Source organism: Ambystoma mexicanum, chromosome 7p (genome assembly GCF_040938575.1).
Source record: "Ambystoma mexicanum isolate Mex_15411 chromosome 7p, UKY_AmexF1_1, whole genome shotgun sequence".
In the NCBI taxonomy this organism is placed as follows: domain Eukaryota; kingdom Metazoa; phylum Chordata; class Amphibia; order Caudata; family Ambystomatidae; genus Ambystoma; species Ambystoma mexicanum.
In genome coordinates, this window is record NC_090939.1 from 477,672,409 (window position 1) to 477,692,785 (window position 20,377).

Genomic DNA, 20,377 nt, shown 5'->3' on the forward strand with positions numbered 1-20,377 from the left:
GTATATGCAATGTAATGTACTGAAATGTAATTGTCATTTGTATAGCGCCTTTTTTCATTGGTATGGCCTCAAAGTGCTGTAGGTGAACACCCTTGGGGGGACCGAAGTCCAAGGTATGAGAAATTCGTCAGAGGATTTTAGAATGGTGTTTGCATTTTAGCCAATACCAAGGTAGGTAGTGGTGGCCAAGTCCCTTCTAGCTACCCATGTCGAGCTGGCATGTTGACGGGTGCTGTGAGATAGTCTGCAGAGTATGCGAGTGCAGGAGACTCATTATGTGTCCAGCTAGACCAAACTTTTGTCGTGGAGGATAGCTGCATTCTTATGGCCAAGGTTTTGTGTGATGTGTCTTAAAGTAGCGTATGTTAGCAGATGCATGCGCAAGGATTGCTGTGCCTTCGGCTATCTTCCATAAGCATGGATTATGATACGTACACGTGTGTCCTGGCTGGTTTCTTGGTTTCGTAGATGTCGCTGAATTTAGAAGCGGGCAAATTCAAAGTGCAGCTAAATTCTAAACAGTGGCTATATTCAAAATGCACCTGAATTTAACTCAGTGGCTTTACTCAAAATGCAGCTAAATATAACACAGTGGCTATACTCAAGAATGCAGCTGAATTTAAAACAGGGCTATAATCACAATGCAGCTAGATTTAGAAGGGGGTGAGTTCAAAGCATGGCTACATTCTATACAGTGGCTGTGCTCAAAAGGCAGCTAAATATAACACATTGGTTATACTCAAAATGAAGCTAAATTCAGCACAGTGGCTATACTCAAAAGGCAGTTAGATTTAATTGGGGCGAGTTCTAAGCAAGGCTAAATTCTACAGAGAGGCTATACTCAAAAGGCAGCTAAATGTAACACATTGGCTACACAAAAAAATGCAGCTAAAACTAGCATAGTGGCAAAATAAAGCATAGCAAGAGTGAAAGTCGTGGTGAAAATATAGATCAGGGCCTTTCAAGTGGGGACCACATGGAACTTCATGGGAATACTGGAGGGGAGATTGGGGAAGCTGTGGTGGCTTTCCCCATACACATCCTCCAAGGGTTCACTCTCATAGCTGGTGGTGTCTCTTACCCCCCAGAGTTCCCCAGTCTGCCTCCATGGTCAATCAAAAAGTGACTTTTATCACATACACCAAATCTCAAGAGCCAATGCTAGGAACTGAGATCGCGCTAATCTCAAAATAAAGATTTTGTGAGATATGAGCTAGTAGAGGGACCCCAGAGATGTATGTTGGAATTGGTGGATCATCATAAATGATGCTCCTTCTTGCATCTCTGTTTAGGGCAGGTGAAATTGTGTTTTGTACCTGCCATAAAAGTGAAATGTAGTCTTAAAGGCAAAGCATGTGAAGGTGGCTTTAGCTATGAGTGAACAATACATGTAGAATCAAATGAACCATTTTGACAATCTTCATTCAAAGTTATAGTTTGTACCTATTTTTTGTGACTGCATAATCCAAACATATTCACCATGCTTACCTATATTCTGAGCATATTGTATGTGTTAGCATATTGTGCTTACCTTTTTTTTTTAGTGTACTATGTATGCATATATATCAGGATTTTGTAATGTAGAAACTGAAGAACATTTATATTTGCAGAGATATTTTTATATTCTTAACATTAGCATGAACAAACTGGGTTCTAGATCAATTTCATACTCTAGTGATGGAAATTATGCCTGTGATGCAAATAAGATGGAGCTTGAGGTCCAAATGAGAAATTGTTTCAGTCACACATGCTTTTCTTTGTCTTTTTTCTTTTTCTTGTTATTATTCAGTTCCCTGTAGCTGACATTTCGAGCATCATCATCAAACTTCGAGAAGCAGGAGCATCAAAGTCCAGAGAAATAAAGCAGTTGTTTGCAGGCAGTGACCCTGGTAACACAAATGTGATTGCATATGATCAATTCAGGTAAAAGACACCAGGGAAGAAGGTTCGGCACTCTTGTAAAATGCCATTTGTGCAGGAACAATTGACTAGCAGATGTAGTAAGCTCATTTGCTCTTTGGGGTGATGCTGGAAATTTGTAGGGTAGAGAAGTTAGATTGCATTTGCAACCCTGATTATTTTTAAGGTGATTGGTGCTACCTGTTTCGTAGCACATAATATGGGTTACAGGCTGTGGTGTGAGTTATAATTAGAATCCTTGTTAGCCTCTTAGTTCCTAACTCAATGCAGGTATGTTTCCTAGCGCTTCAGATGTATGTATATTGTGATAGTGCCTCGACTAGTCCAGTGGATGGTCAGGTTAACCTCAAAGAAATTGTCAGGCTGAGAGGTCCTGTGTCCGCGGAAGCTGCTGAACCCCCGACAATCCCCCTGAGATGTAATTCCCAGAACTAGATTTCAATTCAGCTCTGTAAACTACACCCCAAAGGGAAAGGGGGGAGTGGATAACAAAACAACACCAGGCAGACTGCGTCAAGGCTAACCAGAGCTGAACCTGCAGAGGATATAAGAATAGCAGATACAATTCCTTAATTTACTTACTTAACGTTATGACTGGGAAGACATTTATCCTTAACTAATAATGAAAGAATCATACCTGGCTCTTCTCTTGAAATTTCTTAGAGAAGCTGATAAGAAGCTGAAAATCTCTCTTACTTGAGACACTTGAAATTCACAGCTACTTCTTACTTTAGGCAAATCTGGAAATCTTAGTTCATTGTCTTTTTTCCAAAATGCCCTGGAGGTCCAGTTAGATTGTTCTTAAAAATATTCTTTCTTTTTCTTTCAAACTTGTCAAACTATTTATAATTCTATTGAGTTTTAGAATCCTTGAAGAAAAAACACGTGTTAAACGCACACGCAGGTTATCTCCATTCAGATGAACAATGAACTTCACTTAGAAATCTTCCTGGTTGAAGAACACGCGCAAAGAGTTCACTTACGAACGAATACACGCGATCAAAAGAATCCACACGCGCAAAAATCCACACACGCAACAATGTTCTCGCGCTAAAAACACCCGCGCTAGAAATCACACGCGCTCTTTAGTTCACACGCGACGTATAGCTTCTCGCGCGAAAAAACACCCGCGCTAGAAATCACACGCGCTCTTTAGTTCACACGCGACGTATAGCTTCTCGCGCCAAGAACACCCGCACTAGAAATCACACGCGCTCTTTAGTTCACACGCGACGTATAGCTTCTCGCGCTAAGAACACCCGCGCTAGAAATCACACGCGCTCTTTAGTTCACACGCGACGTATAGTTTCTCGCGCCAAAAACACCCGCGCTTGAAATCACACGCGCTCTTTAGTTCACACGCGACGTATAGCTTCTCGCGCTAAGATGCACCCGCGCTCTGAAACCCACGCGCATTTAAAATAGCACGCGACCAACTGCTTCTCGCGCTCGGAACACCCGCGCTAGAAAACACACGCTCACTTGAATTCGCACGCGACAAACAGATTCTTGCGCTACGGAACACCGCGCTGGAAAACACACGCGCACTCCGGGAGTTCAAAAGTTCTAGTACAAACACAACTTTTCACAAATTTTCAAGGAGAATGTCATTAGGATGAACAGAGTAACAGTACAAATAAAGTCACTTATCTCCTGAGCGAATTCTAAAGGATCTTCTGCTTTTCCTGTCTTCAAAAACGAATTCCTGCCAACTGATAGCTTCTCCTGTAATCCCCAAGAAAGTAGCCGCTCAACTGCTGACGCCTGAAGGATAAAATCCACCAGGCCTAAGACTAAAGCAGGAGCAGCCACTAAACACGTCCTCTCAGATGGGGTTTTGATGATGAAAGGCACAGAGTGACAGTTTAGAATGTTCATTGTTGTTCAGCATTGTCTTCTAACCAATCAGAGCTGTCACTGTGAGGCTCCATCTTGCCTTGGGTCAGAACCAGGAGCCTGAATCAGCAAGTAAAGGCCAAACCAACTATAATGAAAAACTTCCCACCCACACAAAGCTAATCTGAAAAGGATAAATAAAGAGAAATAATGAAAAGGAAACTTGAATAAGGGAAGGAAACCTGACAAATAAGGGAAGGAAACCTGACAGTACCCCCCTCCTAATGCCCAGTCTCTGGGCCTATCTTGTGTGGGTTTTTAGCGTGAAACTTAGCAACTAAACGGGGGGCATGTACATCAACTGAATCTTCCCATGATCGTTCCTCCGGTCCATATCCCTCCCAATCAATCAAATACTGCAACCTTCCCCTCACTTTCCTAGAATCCAAAATTTGTTTAACCACAAATTCCTCAGATGAATCCTCCAAAATCACAGGGGAAGGTGGTGTTCTAAATCTAGTTCCTGAACAAACTGGTTTTAAAAGATTAACATGAAAAGTAGGATGTACCTTCAACTGCTTGGGTAATTTCAATCTTACTGCCACAGGGTTGATGATTTTCTCTACCTCAAAAGGGCCTACAAATCGTGGACTGAACTTATTCTTCCCCTTAATTTTCAGGTATCGGGTAGAAAGCCAAACTAAGTCTCCCACCTTATATTCAGGACCAGCTTTTCTTCTCAAATCTGCACACCTTTTATATTTCAACTTATTTTCTCCCAGAACCTTTTTTGCTCTATCCAAGTTATTTTTCATTATCAACAAACGATCTTCCACTCTAGGATTCCCTGAATCCTCCAACACCTCAAAACTCAGAAAGCGAGGATGAAACCCACGACCTAACAAGAAAGGGGACATAGAAGTAGCATCTTTTCCACAATTGTTGTAAGAGAATTCTGCCAACCACACCAAATCCACCCATTCCTCTCTAGCTTGTAAATAACACCTTAAAAACTTCTCCAATTCTTGATTTACTCTCTCCACTTGTCCATTACTTTCCGGATGATACCCAGAAGTCAAACTAACTTCCACTCCAAGTTTCTTACAGAAGGCCCTCCAGAATTTTGAAATAAATTGAGATCCCCTGTCAGAGATAACTTGACTTGGGAGTCCATGTAGTCGAACTACACCTTGCAAAAAACTATGAGCCAGTTTTTCCGCGGTAACCTCTCCCTCCATTGGTAAAAAATGTGCTTCTTTAGTAAGAAGATCGACCACAACAAGAATGGTAGTACAACCCTTATCTTGAGGGAGATCAACTATGAAATCCATAGAAATTGTGTGCCAAGGACGAGGAGGAACAGGTAACGGCTCCAATAAACCATGCGGCTTCCCAACTTGACTTTTCGCTTGTGCACAGACTACACAAGTTTTAACAAAGTTCAATGTGTCTTGGCGAATTGTTTCCCACCAAAAATTCCTTCGAACCAATTCCAGAGTTTTTCTGAAACCAGGATGTCCTGCTAAAATGGGTTCATGACAATTTCTCAAAACCCTTTCTCTTAACTCATCAGTAGGTACATAAAGCTTGTTATCAAAATAAAGAAGATCGTCTTTCAACTTTCTAGCTGGATCCAGTCTCACCCACTCCTCCATCTTTTGCAAGGACATATTTTGACGAACTTCATTCAAAAAATCCATTTCTTTAATGGCTCCAGCTAACAAAAAACGTTCTGGAGCAATTATAGGTTCTGGTTCTAGAATCTCTTTCTCCTCACTTCCTGGAAATTTGCGAGATAACGCATCAGCTTTTTTGTTCTGACTTCCGGGTTTAAAAGTCACAATGAAATCATAATCTGCAAAGAATAAAGACCAACGAAGTTGTCGTGGAGACAAAGTTCTTGCAGATTTTAAAAACAATAAATTTCGGTGATCAGTAAGGACCGTTACTGTATGTCTTGCTCCTTTAAGAAAATGTCTCCATTCTTCAAAAGCGGACTTTATTGCTAACAGTTCACGATCAGCAATTGTGTAGTTCACTTCAGCAGCAGAAAACTTCCTAGAAAAGAATGCAACTGGATGTATTTGACCAGTAGTTTCATTCCTTTGCGAAAGCACCGCCCCCAACGCTAAATTTGAAGCGTCCGCCTCCACAAAAAAAGGTTTAGAAAGATCTGGATGAATTAGAATTGGGCTAGAAGTAAATCTTTGTTTTAACTCTTGAAAAGCCTTTTCTGCTTCAAGGTCCCAGTCAAATTTCACTCCTTTTTTCAACAGTCTCGTTATAGGAGCAACCAGCCGAGAAAAACCTTCTATAAATCTCCTATAAAAATTGGCAAACCCTAAGAAACTTTAAGGGTAATTCATAGAATTTCGCTGAAAAGTGTCGCAAGCGGCTGGCGCAGAGTGTCCGCGTGCGATTGACTGCGCCAGGCACGTGCGCTAAAACCGATTTCCGCGCACAGCGTATTCATGGATTTCATGCTCCCAAACCAGCCGTGGCGCAGAGTATCGCAGCGACCCTGCAGCAGCGCCAGTAACGCCCCCAAGAACGCCCTCGCGCAAGGAAAAGCCATCAAAATCGCTAAATCATCGCAAAGGGCTGCGCTAACCCTGGACCAGTTTACAGGGCTGCCAAACAAGGAACGCAAAGCGGGTAACGTGCATATCAGGGGTACACGTGAAGTCATACACGCGATTAGCCAGGGTACGTGTATTACAGGGGTACGCGGGAAGTTTAACACGCGATTGGCCAGGGTACGTGTATTACAGGGGTACGCGGGAAGTTTAACACGCGATTAGCCAGGGTAAGTGTATTACAGGGGTACGCGGGAAGTTCAACACGCGATTAGCCAGGGTACGTGTATTACAGGGGTACGCGGGAAGTTTAACACGCGATTGGCCAGGGTACGTGTATTACAGGGGTACGCGGGAAGTTTAACACGCGATTGGCCAGGGTACGTGTATTACAGGGGTACGCGTGAAGTTATACACGCGATTAGCCAGGGTACGTGTATTACAGGGGTACGCGTGAAGTTATACACGCGATTGGCCAGGGTACGTGTATTACAGGGGTACGCGGGAAGTTTAACACGCGATTGGCCAGGGTACGTGTATTACAGGGGTACGCGTGAAGTTATACACGCGATTGGCCAGGGTACGTGTATTACAGGGGTACGCGGGAAGTTTAACACGCGATTGGCCAGGGTACGTGTATTACAGGGGTACGCGGGAAGTCTAACACGCGATTGGCCAGGGTACGTGTATTACAGGGGTACGCGTGAAGTTATACACGCGATTAGCCAGGGTACGTGTATTACAGGGGTACGCGTGAAGTTATACACGCGATTGGCCAGGGTACTTGTATTACAGGGGTACGCGGGAAGTTCAACACGCGATTGCCCAGGGTACGTGTATTACAGGGGTACGCGGGAAGTTTAACACGCGATTAGGCAGGGTACGTGTATTACAGGGGTACGCGGGAAGTTTAACACGCGATTAGCCAGGGTAAGTGTATTACAGGGGTACGCGGGAAGTTTAACACGCGATTAGCCAGGGTACGTGTATTACAGGGGTACGCGGGAAGTTTAACACGCGATTGGCCAGGGTACGTGTATTACAGGGGTGCGTGGGAATCATCACACGCGATTAGGCTGGGTGGGTCCTCACAGGTGTTCCCTGTACACCCTCCACTGCCCCTGCAGGCAGCCTACAAAACAGGGGACTACCCTGCACACCTGCTCATGTCCCCCTGCACCCCCACCCCCTAGCAGTGCAGGGGCAGCCTCCACCAGGCCCCCACTCATGTCTCCCACCACCCCCACCCTCCCGCCACCAGGGGCAGCCTCCACCAGGCCCCCACCCATGTCTCCCACCACCCCCACCCCCCCGCCACCAGGGGCACTCTCCACCAAGCCCCCACCCATGTCTCCCACCACCCCCACCAGTGCAGGGGCACCCTCCACCAGGCCCCCACCCATGTCTCCCAACACCCCCACCCACCAGCACTGTGGGGCACGTGGCCAGCAGGCAGTCAGGCAGCAGCAGATGGGAGCGTGCTCAGGGCTCTGGGGGGCAGTAATTTGGCCTCCTGGCCAGGAGCGTGGTCTCTCGTGTGTGAACGCGTGGACAGCCTGATAGGTAGTGAAATCCCACACGTCAGCAAAGGCCCTTAGCGCGTAAACCCGTCAACAGCATATGCGCGCCTATAGTCACCTGCACGTGCAGGAAATTGTTGCGTGACACGTCCCAGTGTCAAAGCGTGTGATTGGTGAAAATGGATGTACACGTAGAAGTGACAAAGCGTGTGATTGGTGAAAATGGATCTACACGCAGGAGTGACAAAGCGTGTGATTGGTGAACGTACACGCCGCGTAAGTGACGCTGTACGTGTGGGCCTGTATATAAGGTACATGTAGAACACCATTTCCTTGTACGTGCTTTTCGTGGAGCGAGTGGGTGAATTCTGTACTTCTTGTCGTTTCACACGCGATTTACTTCACGGCGTTTCCAGTTCGTATTCCCTGTTACCTCTGACAGCTTTTTCTCTTTTTTCTCTTTTACTGGTTTACCTGGGCCTGTTCCCTCAAACAGTGTCCCCTTCTACTGTTGTCCTCAGACAGCGTACACATCTTCTTTTGGCGGGGGTTTAGCCAGCCAAACGCGCTCATTCTTCACGCTCTTTTACCTGGCAGACGGTGAGTCATGCACGTATCCAACTTCTGTGCTTGCCCCGTGTGTAGCCTACCCCTTCAGAGGTCATTCTAGGCTGCGTGTGACACGCATACGTTCATTCTTGTGTTACTGGGTGCCACAGCGTAGTGCAGGTTTTTCTTTCTGCACACGTGGTCTAGGAGGGGTTGCGTGCACGTCATCTCCCTTTTTTGGGCCTCCTGTGCGTTGCGTGACCCGTCATCTTTCCCCAGGGGTTACAATCAGCCGTGCTAGAGCACTAGGGTACAATTACCATCTGGTACCCAACCCCTTTGACCCCCAATTGCCCAGGACAATTGTCTACAGCCACTCCCATACGCACATTAATATCAGTGCCATGGCTGGGAGGCGAGGATTCCGTAAGGGTGGCAAAGGTGGAAGAGCCACAAGTGGTGGCCGTGGTGGATCCGGTAGGGGACGTGGTCGTAACTTGCAGGGTGAGCCTGTCCCCCCATGTGTGGAGGACCAGTCAAGGGCACCCATCATCCCCCCCCTCCCCCCCTCCCCCCCTCCCGTTGAGGCTGAAGTGGCTGACACCATCCATGCTCAGCCCTTGTTGGACCAGCCCATTGTGGCACCAGACCTGGCTGACTCCATGGCTGACTTCCAGGTCAGCAGGGCTACGACACGTGCGCTGGTGCACGTTGATGCCATCATGCCACGCGGATCTGGGGCAGCAAGGTCATCTGCTGCACCAAGGAGGCAGGGCGGAGTGGCTGCAGGGGCAGCTGCGGCTCCATCCACCCCAGCCCTCACACACCCAGCCAGGACAGTGTCGGTCCTAGTCCATGCTGCTGAAATCCCCCCTGACACCATCACACTAGAGCCAATGCCTGCACCAACTCCCATGCTGAGTGTGCAATCCCACACTCCTGATACAGAGTCCACCAGGGCTCCTGCCCCTAGTGTCCAGAGCGGCGCAGGACACTCAGGATCACCACCACCTTCCAAGCGGAAGAGGAAGAGTGCTCGTCCGGCACAGGCTGATGCCCCAGACACGGCTACACAGTCCGGCCCGTCCAGGAAGCCCAGCTTCATGGATGACGAACTGAATGCACTTGTCGAGTATGTGTCCGGACATGACAACGAGATGGTCATTGTTGCAGGATCCAAGACCACACCTGCACAACGCCAGGCACACTGGCAGACCGTTGCGGACATCGTAAGTGCCCTTGGAATCGTGAGGCGCACAGCCAATGATTGCTATAAGCGCTGGAATGACCTAAAGTGCAGGGCAAAGAGTAAGCTGGCCTCAAGTCATGCCGCAACTCTAGTGACTGGAGGTGGGTCTCCAGTAGTAGACATGGAACTCACTCCACATGAGTCAGTCGCTGGGACCTACGTCACGGAGGAACAGATCCAAGGCGTGGGAGATCTGGCTGATTACGAGGCATTGTCCGGTGAGTGCACATGCATGTGTGTGTCATACATGTGCATGGTGTGTGTGTGAGGGCTTCTGTTTGGGTGCCAGGTGAGAGTGTGTGCGCCTCAGTCGTATGGGTCAGCCATGTGCTTCATGCAATACTTCCTGCGCAGCTGCATTTGGCCATAGCAGTATCCCTTCTGCCAACAGTAGACATCTAGCACAACTGCACGCCAGTTGCCCTTGAAGTGTCACCTTGACACAACATATTTGCTTATTTTTCACTGTTCATTCAGTCAGTTTGTTTGCATTCCACCACTTTCACTAGGCATGTCGCTGTCCACTAGTCACATGTCTGACATGGGTATGGTAAAGTGGAGTGACTTTGTTACCTGGATATCATTTGTACACACATGTCCCTGTGCTATTTGACCATTTCAGACTGGCAGCTCCAGGTGAAAAATCTGACCTGTTAGAATCAGAAAAGCTATTACATGCGGGAACTGGACTGAATGAATAGGTGCTGCCCTCCTCTCCATCTTCACTCAATAGCAATGGTACATGCCATCTGTGTGATGGCATGTGTGTTTCACCTGCCAATCACAGGCCAATGTGTGATGCCACTGCCAGGCAGCATGCAGAAAATTTGTTCATCTTCCATCTTGGTGTCATCAGTGTGTGCCATTTGCCTGCACTTCATACGCAGTGAGGGTGCATGCATGGGAGGGTTTTAGTCATGTGGGACATGTGTCAATCAAGTACTGGTTCTCTTGCTTCTCAGCCCTCAATGTGTGCCATGGTGCTAATGCCTGTTTCCATTACTTTGTTTTCATGTCTTTGCAGGGGAAGACGCACCTGATACTGCTGGGGTTGTGGAGATGGTGCAGACCCAGGAGGTGTCCCAGGGCCGACCAACCACCAGTGAGGGACGTGGTGTGGTGGTGGGGGAGAACCCACAAGTGCTGCAGGTCGTGCTCTCAAGGGGTGTCTCTGGCTGCACCTCCCCCGAGCTGTACTCAGGTGTTGATTCGGATGAGACCTACGTGCCGTCGCTGGTGAGTGTTCCAGGGAGGGATTCTGTTCTGTCTCACCCACCTGCACCAGGGTCAGTACCCTCCATGGGGATGTCAGTGTTGGCAGCTACGCCTTCGGTGGTTACGGATGCAGGGTCACACTCCGCGACATCTGATCCTGTTCCTGGGCCAGCAGATCAGAGGGGGAATGCAGTCCTGCAGCCTCAGGCAGTGCCGGCACAGCAAGGCGCAGTTCGCCTTGCCCCAGACAGGTGTGGTGCCCGCCGACGTGGTGCGTACGCCACCCGGCAATACCGCATGGGAGCAATCCATTTACGGTATGGCTACCCAACAGGCTGCATCATCCGAGATGATGGCTCAGGCCATGGATAGGGTGGCCACTTCCATTGTCCCCCCAGAAAGGCTGATGGAGCGACTAGAGCAGGCAACCGACTCCATCTGCCAGTCAGACAGGGAGGACATGTTGGGGTCCAACAGGGACAGGCGGGCGGCACTGGCGACTCTGCAGGAGGCCATCTCCATTGAGTCCCAGGGCCACAGGGAAGCCCTGAGGCAGGAGCTCCTACACCTCAGGACGACTCTTGTTGAGCTTGAGGCTTCAACACACCAAAGGACAGAACAGCAGCTGGAGCGTCTCACCCGTACGCTCTCAGCTGAGATGCAGGCAACGAGGGCGGAGGTCCGGGCATCCCGTGAGTTGTTGCATGGGGACCTCCGCACACTCATCCTCCAGAACCAGACCTACCACACCCGCATGCTTGCAGCCATGGAGGAGCAGACTAGGGCCTTGCGTGGGCTGCCTCCCATAGTGCAACCACCTCCGGATGCAGCTGCACAGGGTGATAATAGCGACAGCAGTGACACTCCCACAATAGGGTAGCCGTGTGGGCCATGAGCCCATGGAGGTGTTTTATCTTCCCAGGATCCACGCAGGTGGGTTCTGGTGTGCATCCTGTCCTCGGACCTCCTGGGTGGCCTCCCCAACCCCCCCGGGCCCATCAATGGCCATTTTTGATTGTTTCTTATTTTTATTTTTATTTTGATTTCTTTTATTCCCAATTTTTTTGGGACGATCTGTTGGCTCCGATCTGTTGGCTCCGATCTGTTGGCTCCGATCTGTTGGCTCCGATCTGTTGGCTCCGATCTGTTGGCTTCCGTGGTTCCTGTGGGCATACGCTGCATTGTGGCTGGGCACATGCAGGCTTGTAATGTATTTGGTTCAGATGCTTGGGTTTGAGTCACACACACCCCTCCTGCTTCCCGTTTCCATGGGCTTGCAAAGGGTGTGCCCAAGTGACAGTGAATTACACAGTGACGTTGGACTCCCATGAGCTGTGTGGCCAGTCTGTAGTCAATACTGTGTATACATTCATAGTGCATATTGCTGTTGTGTTGTACACTGCATGTTGCATTGATGTGTAACTCTTCTTCTGTGTCTACCTCCCAATTTGCAGGTCCCTTCCTCAAGTCCACACAAGGACCTCTAGTCTGGCGATGGGGACCATGTTGGCAGCAGTGCACCTACAACTCTACATGGCGCCAACACTGCACAGTTGGTAGTGGTGGGAGTGCAGGCATTTCCAGGTGGTGAGACTACTAATATGTAACATTTTTGATGTCATGTTAATGGTACTACGTGCTCAAGTATGTTGTTGGTCCGGCATTGCTGTGAGCATTTCAGGTGTTGCAGGTTTCTAATAGTGCCACTGTACATAGTGAGAGTGATGTCATGTTGTGGGGATTACTTTGTTTACCTGCAATTAGCATGACATGGCACGGTGTGTCGTGTGGCAGTGCTGGGGTTGGGTTGGCTGACATGGCACTGTCCTCTTGTTGCATTTTGCAAGTGGGTATTCATTTTAGCTGCTTCAATGTGTAACTTCACAAAACTGCATTGGTGGTGTTTGTGTGGGTAGGGATGCACACATTGTGACACTTCCAGGTGAACAATCTCAGGCTGACATGGAATTCCCGGTTCATTCTCCACACATTCAGGATCAGTGTCAGGTTGAGTCATCATTGATTGTCAGATGGAATGTGCCAGGGCAGTGTGCACTCCACAGGGGTGTGATTTCTATGTGAAGTAATTAGCCACTAGCTGTGTACGGGCTGCCTCCCCCCGTGCCCTTTCCCCTCCCATGCGCAGCGGCTGTGCATGTGGTTGGGGATGTGGGGCCACCACCATGTCCACGGCCAGGCCCCGGCGTGTTGCAACGTTGTGCAGGACACATGTTGCCACTATGATCCTGCACACTACTGGGGGAGCGTATAACAGCTGCCCGCCAGAACGGTCAAGGGAGCGAAAGCGTGACTTCAGCACTCCGAATGTGCGCTCCACTATGCCCCTGGTTGTAATGTGGGCTGTGTTAAATCTTACCTGGGGTGGCGTGGTGGGGTTCCGAATTGGCGTCATCATGTGGGGGCTGAGAGGGTAGGCACTGTCCCCTGTGGAGGTGGGGATTGGTATCATTGGTGAGGTTGTGACCTTGCTCAGTATCCAACATGCATGCATGTGCAGTGGCATACATACTCACCAAGCAGCCATGTATCGCCATGCCGCCCAGCTTCTAGGTCCCGGCTTAGGGTGGACATTCGGTAAATGAAGCTGTCGTGGGTGGAGCCGGGATAGTTGGCATATACTGAGGTGATGATTCCCTTGGCATTACATGCTACCTGCACGTTGATGGAATGCCAGTGCTTGCGGTTCCTATAGATGTGCTCAGATGCCCTGGGGGGACGTAGAGCCACATGGGTGCAGTCGATGGCACCTAGCACTTTGGGGAATCGTGCCACTGCGTAAAAATCCAGGGCGGCAGCATGCCTTTCTGCAGGTGTTCTGGGCAGGTATATGTGCCTGCGGACTGATGGGCGTGCAGTCATGATGTTCAAGACCTGGTGTAGGCAGCGTGACTGGGTGGCCTGTGACACCCCACCCACTATGGCACTTGTCCGCTGAAATGATCCAGTGGCTAAGAAGTGCAGTACATTGAGGACCTTCTCCAGGGGGCTGAGTGCTTGGGAGCACAGGGTGGGTGATGTGAGGTCATCCTCCCACTCACTCACCAGGTCCAGTATGATGTGTGGTGGAAACCTGTACCTCCCATACACCTGGTCATCAGGCATCCCGAAAAGGCTGGTTCTGGGTGTGAATATTCTGGCCCTGACTATCCTCCTCCTCCTCCTTTGGTAGCCCACTGCCACTGCTGCTAGGAACGGTATGTTCATCCTGGCGTCTGAGCTTGTTATTGTTAAAGTCCGCAATTTATGCTTAGCGCGTGTTCTAGGCGAGCGTGTGACCCGCGCAGCCCTGGAATCCAGTTCCCAGTCCAATAGCGTGTGGAAATTCACACGCACCACGGGATACAGCGTGTGACCCGCGCAGCCCTGGAATCCAGTTCCCAGTCCAATAGCGTGTGGAAATTCACACGCACCACGGGATACAGCGTGTGACCCGCGCAGCCCTGGAATCCAGTTCCCAGTCCAATAGCGTGTGGAAATTCACACGCACCACGTGATACAGGTTCGCTGACGTACTTGCGTGTGTAAGTGGCCGCGCACCCATTAAATACACGTACATAGGCCAATCGCGTGTACGCGCACTTTTGTCCAATTACACGCGATGACACTCTGACGTGCAGTATCTCCACGTGTGCCCCGTCATCACGTGCTGAGTGGGGAACACCCGTGCGGGTCACGTCACAGACGCGCTTACGCGCTGAGGGACTCTGGTCCAATAGAATCGCGTATGCGTGCTGACGCGCTTACGCGCTAAGGGCCTTTCCTCGGATTTCACGCTGACGTGCAGGATTTTCACGTGCCAAATCACTCCGTATCAAGCTGGCCACGCGAAAACACATGGAAGCCCACGCTCCTGCCCAGAAGGCCGAGTTACTGCCCCCCAGTGCCCCGAGCAGCCTCCCACGTGCCATCTGCTGCTGCCTGCCTGCCTGCCTGCCTGCTGCCACCGTGCCCTGCCATTTGGTGCCTGCACATCAGCCATCTGCAGGGGTCCAGTTGCTGTGTCCACCCCTGCTGGAACTGAAGACTCCCGACTGGTATTACATCGCTCCACAGCCCAGCCCCAGGACCCAGTTGCCCACCCACACCTGCCTCTGGGGTTGCCATGTCGGGCACTTCCACATCTGGCACCAGTGGCAACCCCAGGCCAGAGGGGCAGAGGGGCACCAGCTTCACTGTCACCGAAGTTGGTGTCCTGGTGGAGCATGTCCTGGGGCAGTATGATGCCCTCTTTGGATCGTCCCGCGCCAGCAAGGAAGGACGGCAGAGGATCTGGGCCGACTGTGTGGTTGCCATCAACGCGGAGGGGGTGGCAACCCGCGACGTCCTGAAGATCAAGAAGCGCTGGGAGGACTTGAGGTCCAGGACCCTTGTGAAGGCCCGGCGCCTCGTGGAGGGGGGCCGGGGCCGCATGAGTAACATCCAGATGAGGGTCCTGGAACGCGTACGCCCAGCGCTCCACGCCCAGATCCTTGAGAGGGAGGCCCGTCTGGAGTTGAGCGGTAAGTGTCCATGCATTACTGTGTGAGACAGGGCATGTTGCGGTGTGCTGGTTCTATGATACTTGCCTGTATGTGTGCCATAGGCCATGTATGCATGTATGTGTGCAGGGACATCATGGTAATGCATGTGCGACCAGTGATGTGTGATGCACATGGTTGTTGCATGTGTTGAAATGCCGCATGGGGAGCCCTAATCAGATTATGAACATGAGAGCATGCCAGTCTCTGTACCTGAACATGGGTGGGGGTGAGGGATGGGTGCTGATGCCAGGTACATATATGGTAGCCATGTCTGTGTGCCTGACCTGCGTGTCTGTGACTTGTGCATGCCATGGATGCATGACACATGTGTGTGACAATGCAGAGATTCAGTAAAGCAGCAAATTTACCCTTGTATCCGCTGTGTTTGGTGTGTTTGGGGCCAGATGGATGTGACTGAGGTGAAGTGTGTGCATGTGATGGGCATGAGGCATGATGCATGTGAGTTACATATCATTGAATGTTTCAAGAGTCCATTGGACATGCATGGAAATGTCCATGGCATGCACCATGCCTGTTACTGTGTGTGTTTTGCCTGGACTGACCCATGTGTTGTGGAGGGACATGATGGAAGTGTACTTTGACAGTGGTGCTCATCTGCTATTGCTTCCTGTCTAGGGGACCATTGTACAGTGCCCTGATGCTTGTGTTCTTTGTCTCCCTCTACGCAGCGGCTAGTGAAGAAGAGGGCGGAGACGGCGCTGTGGAGCAAGGCGGCGGGGATGCCCCCACGGCTGCAGCGGAAGGGGTGGGTGAGCCCCCACAGGGGCCTGCTACGGTGGGAGACGGTGAGGAGCCATCCAGGTTGGTGGTTTGCACAGAGGAGGAGGAGGCCGCCACTGGGGCACACATGGGGCCTGGTGGGGGCATCCCTGCTGGTGCAAGTGGTGCAGTCCAGGGCCAGGGGCAGGAGGCAGCACAGGTCACCGTGGAGGGGCCTGTGCATGTCGCTGTCCCTGACCCTGAGTTTGCACCACCATGCACCAGCAGGGATGCCCCGTCCCAGGCCTGTCCGCAGGTAGAGGGGATGTCCATGTCATCTGACTCCCCTCCACCTGCGGACGTGGGAACCCCTGGCCGTGCGGAGAAGGTCCTGATTGGGGTCGCGTTGCGCACGGCTGTGATTCGTGATGCCGTGCGTGCTTCCCGGGAGGAGCACGCACGTCATCACGAAGTGCACCGTGCCGACGTGGCCCAATTGGGATCGGCCATGTTCGGGGGTTTCCTGCATGTGTTGGCCAATGTGGCGGCCCTCTCCTCCTCTGTGCAGGCTATCCACCAGTCGTTCTCCTTGCCGTCTTCCAGCCCAGATGCCACCAGGGCCCCCTGTGGACCTGCCCCGACCAATGCAGCCAGCTCGGTGGGGATCCCATCCCTGCCACAGTCGGGAGTCAGAGATCCAGCAGGGGTGGACACCAGAGCAACTGGACCCCAGCAGATGGAGGATGTGACGGCATCATCGGGCAGGGCACGTGCACGACGGCGTCGGTGGTTTCCATCAGCCTGGATGCCGTCGTGCTGGCACAGGCAGTTGCGTCGGAGGCAGCAGCAGGCTCAACGTGGGAGGCATCATGGCTCGGGGCCATCAACATCAGGGGTGCAGGCATCGGCCGGAGGGCAGGAGAACCCTGGAATGGGAGTGGCTTCCGTGTGGGAGAGGTTGTGCCAGCGGATAGGTGCGGAGCGGCAGCGGGCAGAGGAGGAACGGCTCACGATGGTCAGGGCGGAGGACTCCATGCAGAGGGCGCTGAGGCGGGCTGAGTGCCTCGAGGGTCTTCGCAGGGAGTTTGAGCTTGACACTGCGTTATCCCTGCGGGACCTCGGGGCCAGGGAACATGCCCGCCTCCAAGCCATTGACCAGGAGTTCGATGATGCCCTGGCCCATGACAACAACCAGTGAGCCGTCCGAATAGCCCGCTGCCTTTGTATATAGTTGTATAGTTAGGGTTAGGTTTCCTTTGTTTTTTTGATTTTTTTTTGGTTGCGATTGGACAATGCACCACTTTTTTGTATATAGTTCCCTTTTTAGTTAGTAGTCAGTTAGGTTTAATTTGGTAGGGCTCATGGACCCAGGATGATCTTCTTAATTGGCTTATTTTAATTTTTCATAATTTTTTCTTGGACATTCATCTTGTTTTGTTTGATTTGCTTTGTGTTTTTTCTTATTTGCTGTTCAATACATATTATTTTTTTAATCTTCAATGTGTCGTATCATCTCATTGCTTTCAGGCATGTCATGTTGGGTGTTTTGTCATTCACTTGCAGCCATTGTGTGTGACAGACATGTGTTAAATTGCATTATTTACATTGGGGGTGTAACATGTAATTGCCTTTGATATGTGGGTGGGTGTGATAGTTGGTTGGGCCTTTTGGCAGGGGAGGATGGGCATTACGGACATGATTGGGGAATGTTGGGACCCAGGTGCAGGGGGGCATGGATTGGACATGGGTGGGGGCCTGCTGGCAGGTGCCCCACAGTGCTGGGGGGTGGGGGTGGTGGGAGACATGAGTTGGACATGGGTGGGGGCCTGCTGGCAGGTGCCCCACAGTGCTGGGGGGTGGGGGTGGTGGGAGACATGAGTGGGGCCCTGGTGGAGGGTGACCCTGCACTGCTGGGGTGTGGGGGTGGTGGGTGACATGAGTGGGGGCCTGGTGGAGGGTGACCCTGGTGGCTGGGGGGTGGGGGTGGTGGTAGACATGAGTGGGGGCCTGGTGGAGGGTGACCCTGCACTGCTGGGGTGTGGGGGTGGTGGGAGACATGAGTGGGGCCCTGGTGGAGGGTGACCCTGCACTGCTGGGGTGTGGGGGTGGTGGGTGACATGAGTGGGGGCCTGGTGGAGGGTGCCCCTGGTGGCTGGGGTTTGGGGGTGGTGGGAGACATGAGTTGGACATGGGTGGGGGCCTACTGGCAGGTGCCCCACAGTGCTGGGGGGTGGGGGTGGTGGGGGACATGAGTTGGACATGGGTGGGGGACTGCTGGCAGGTGCCCCACAGTGCTGGGGGGTGGGGGTGGTGGGAGACATGAGTTGGACATGGGTGGGGGCCTGCTGGCAGGTGCCCCACAGTGCTGGGGGGTGGGGGTGGTGGGAGACATGAGTTGGACATGGGTGGGGGCCTGCTGGCAGGTGCCCCACAGTGCTGGGGGGTGGGGGTGGTGGGAGACATGAGTGGGGCCCTGGTGGAGGGTGACCCTGGTGGCTGGGGGTGGTGGGAGACATGAGTTGGACATGGGTGGGGGCCTACTGGCAGGTGCCCCACAGTGCTGGGGGGTGGGGGTGGTGGGGGACATGAGTTGGACATGGGTGGGGGACTGCTGGCAGGTGCCCCACAGTGCTGGGGGGTGGGGGTGGTGGGAGACATGAGTTGGACATGGGTGGGGGCCTGCTGGCAGGTGCCCCACAGTGCTGGGGGGTGGGGGTGGTGGGGGACATGAGTTGGACATGGGTGGGGGACTGCTGGCAGGTGCCCCACAGTGCTGGGGGGTGGGGGTGGTGGGAGACATGAGTTGGACATGGGTGGGGGCCTGCTGGCAGGTGCCCCACAGTGCTGGGGGGTGGGGGTGGTGGGAGACATGAGTGGGGCCCTGGTGGAGGGTGACCCTGGTGGCTGGGGGGTGGGGGTGGTGGGAGACATGAGTTGGACATGGGTGGGGGCCTACTGGCAGGTGCCCCACAGTGTTGGGGGGTGGGGGTGGTGGGAGACATGAGTTGGACATGGGTGGGGGCCTGCTGGCAGGTGCCCCACAGTGCTGGGGGGTGGGGGTGGTGGGAGACATGAGTGGGGCCCTGGTGGAGGGTGACCCTGGTGGCTGGGGGGTGGGGGTGGTGGGAGACATGAGTTGGACATGGGTGGGGGCCTACTGGCAGGTGCCCCACAGTGCTGGGGGGTGGGGGTGGTGGGAGACATGAGTTGGACATGGGTGGGGGCCTGCTGGCAGGTGCCCCACAGTGCTGGGGGGTGGGGGTGGTGGGAGACATGAGTGGGGCCCTGGTGGAGGGTGACCCTGGTGGCTGGGGGGTGGGGGTGGTGGGAGACATGAGTTGGACATGGGTGGGGGCCTACTGGCAGGTGCCCCACAGTGCTGGGGGGTGGGGGTGGTGGGGGACATGAGTTGGACATGGGTGGGGGACTGCTGGCATGTGCCCCACAGTGCTGGGGGGTGGGGGTGCAAGGGGACATGTGTTGGTGTTCATTAGTTCAAGGAGACATGTGCCTTTGCTGGGGGGCATGCCCATGTTGGGTGGGCTGCCTGCGGGACATGACCAGGGATGCAGGGTAGTCCCCTGTGGTGTGGGCTGCCTGCAGGGGCCGTGGAGGGTGTACAGGGTACACCTGGGAGGACCCACACTGTCAAATCACATGTGGGACTCCCCGGCACCCCTGAAATACACGTACCGTGCAGAAACCGCGTGTAAAACTTCCCGCGCACCCCTGAAATACACGCGCCCAGGCTATTCGCGTGTAAAACTTCCCGCGCACCCCTGAAATACACGCGCCCAGGCTATTCGCATGTGGAACTTCCCGCGCACCCCTGAAATACACGCGCCCAGGCTATTCGCGTGTGGAACTTCCCGCGCACCCCTGAAATACACGCGCCCAGGCTATTCGCGTGTGGAACTCCCCGCGCACCCCTGAAATACACGCGCCCAGGCTATTCGCGTGTGGAACTTCCCGCGAACCCCTGTAATACACGTAGCCCGCTCCCCCAGGCCCGATCGCGTGAGGAACTTCACGCGAACCCCTGTAATACACGTAGCCCGCTCCACCAGGCCCGATCGCGTGTGGAACTTCACGCGAACCCCTGAAATACACGTAGCCCGCTCCCCCAGGCCCGATCGTGTGAGGAACTTCACGCGAACCCCTGTAATACACGTAGCCCGCTCCCCCAGGCCCGATCGCGTGAGGAACTTCCCGCGAACCCCTGTAATACACGTAGCCCGCTCCCCCAGGCCC

General features: G+C 52.6%; 1 protein-coding gene across 1 annotated transcript in view; it reads left to right on the plus strand.

Annotated features, from left to right (window-relative positions):
- Nucleotides 1-20,377, plus strand: part of EFHC2 (EF-hand domain containing 2) — a 369,754-nt gene that overhangs the window by 246,329 nt on the left and 103,048 nt on the right. The window contains exon 11 of the mRNA XM_069636501.1: nucleotides 1,790-1,923. Coding sequence (XP_069492602.1) covers nucleotides 1,790-1,923 — 134 coding nt within the window. The remainder of the gene's footprint in view (nucleotides 1-1,789; nucleotides 1,924-20,377) is intronic.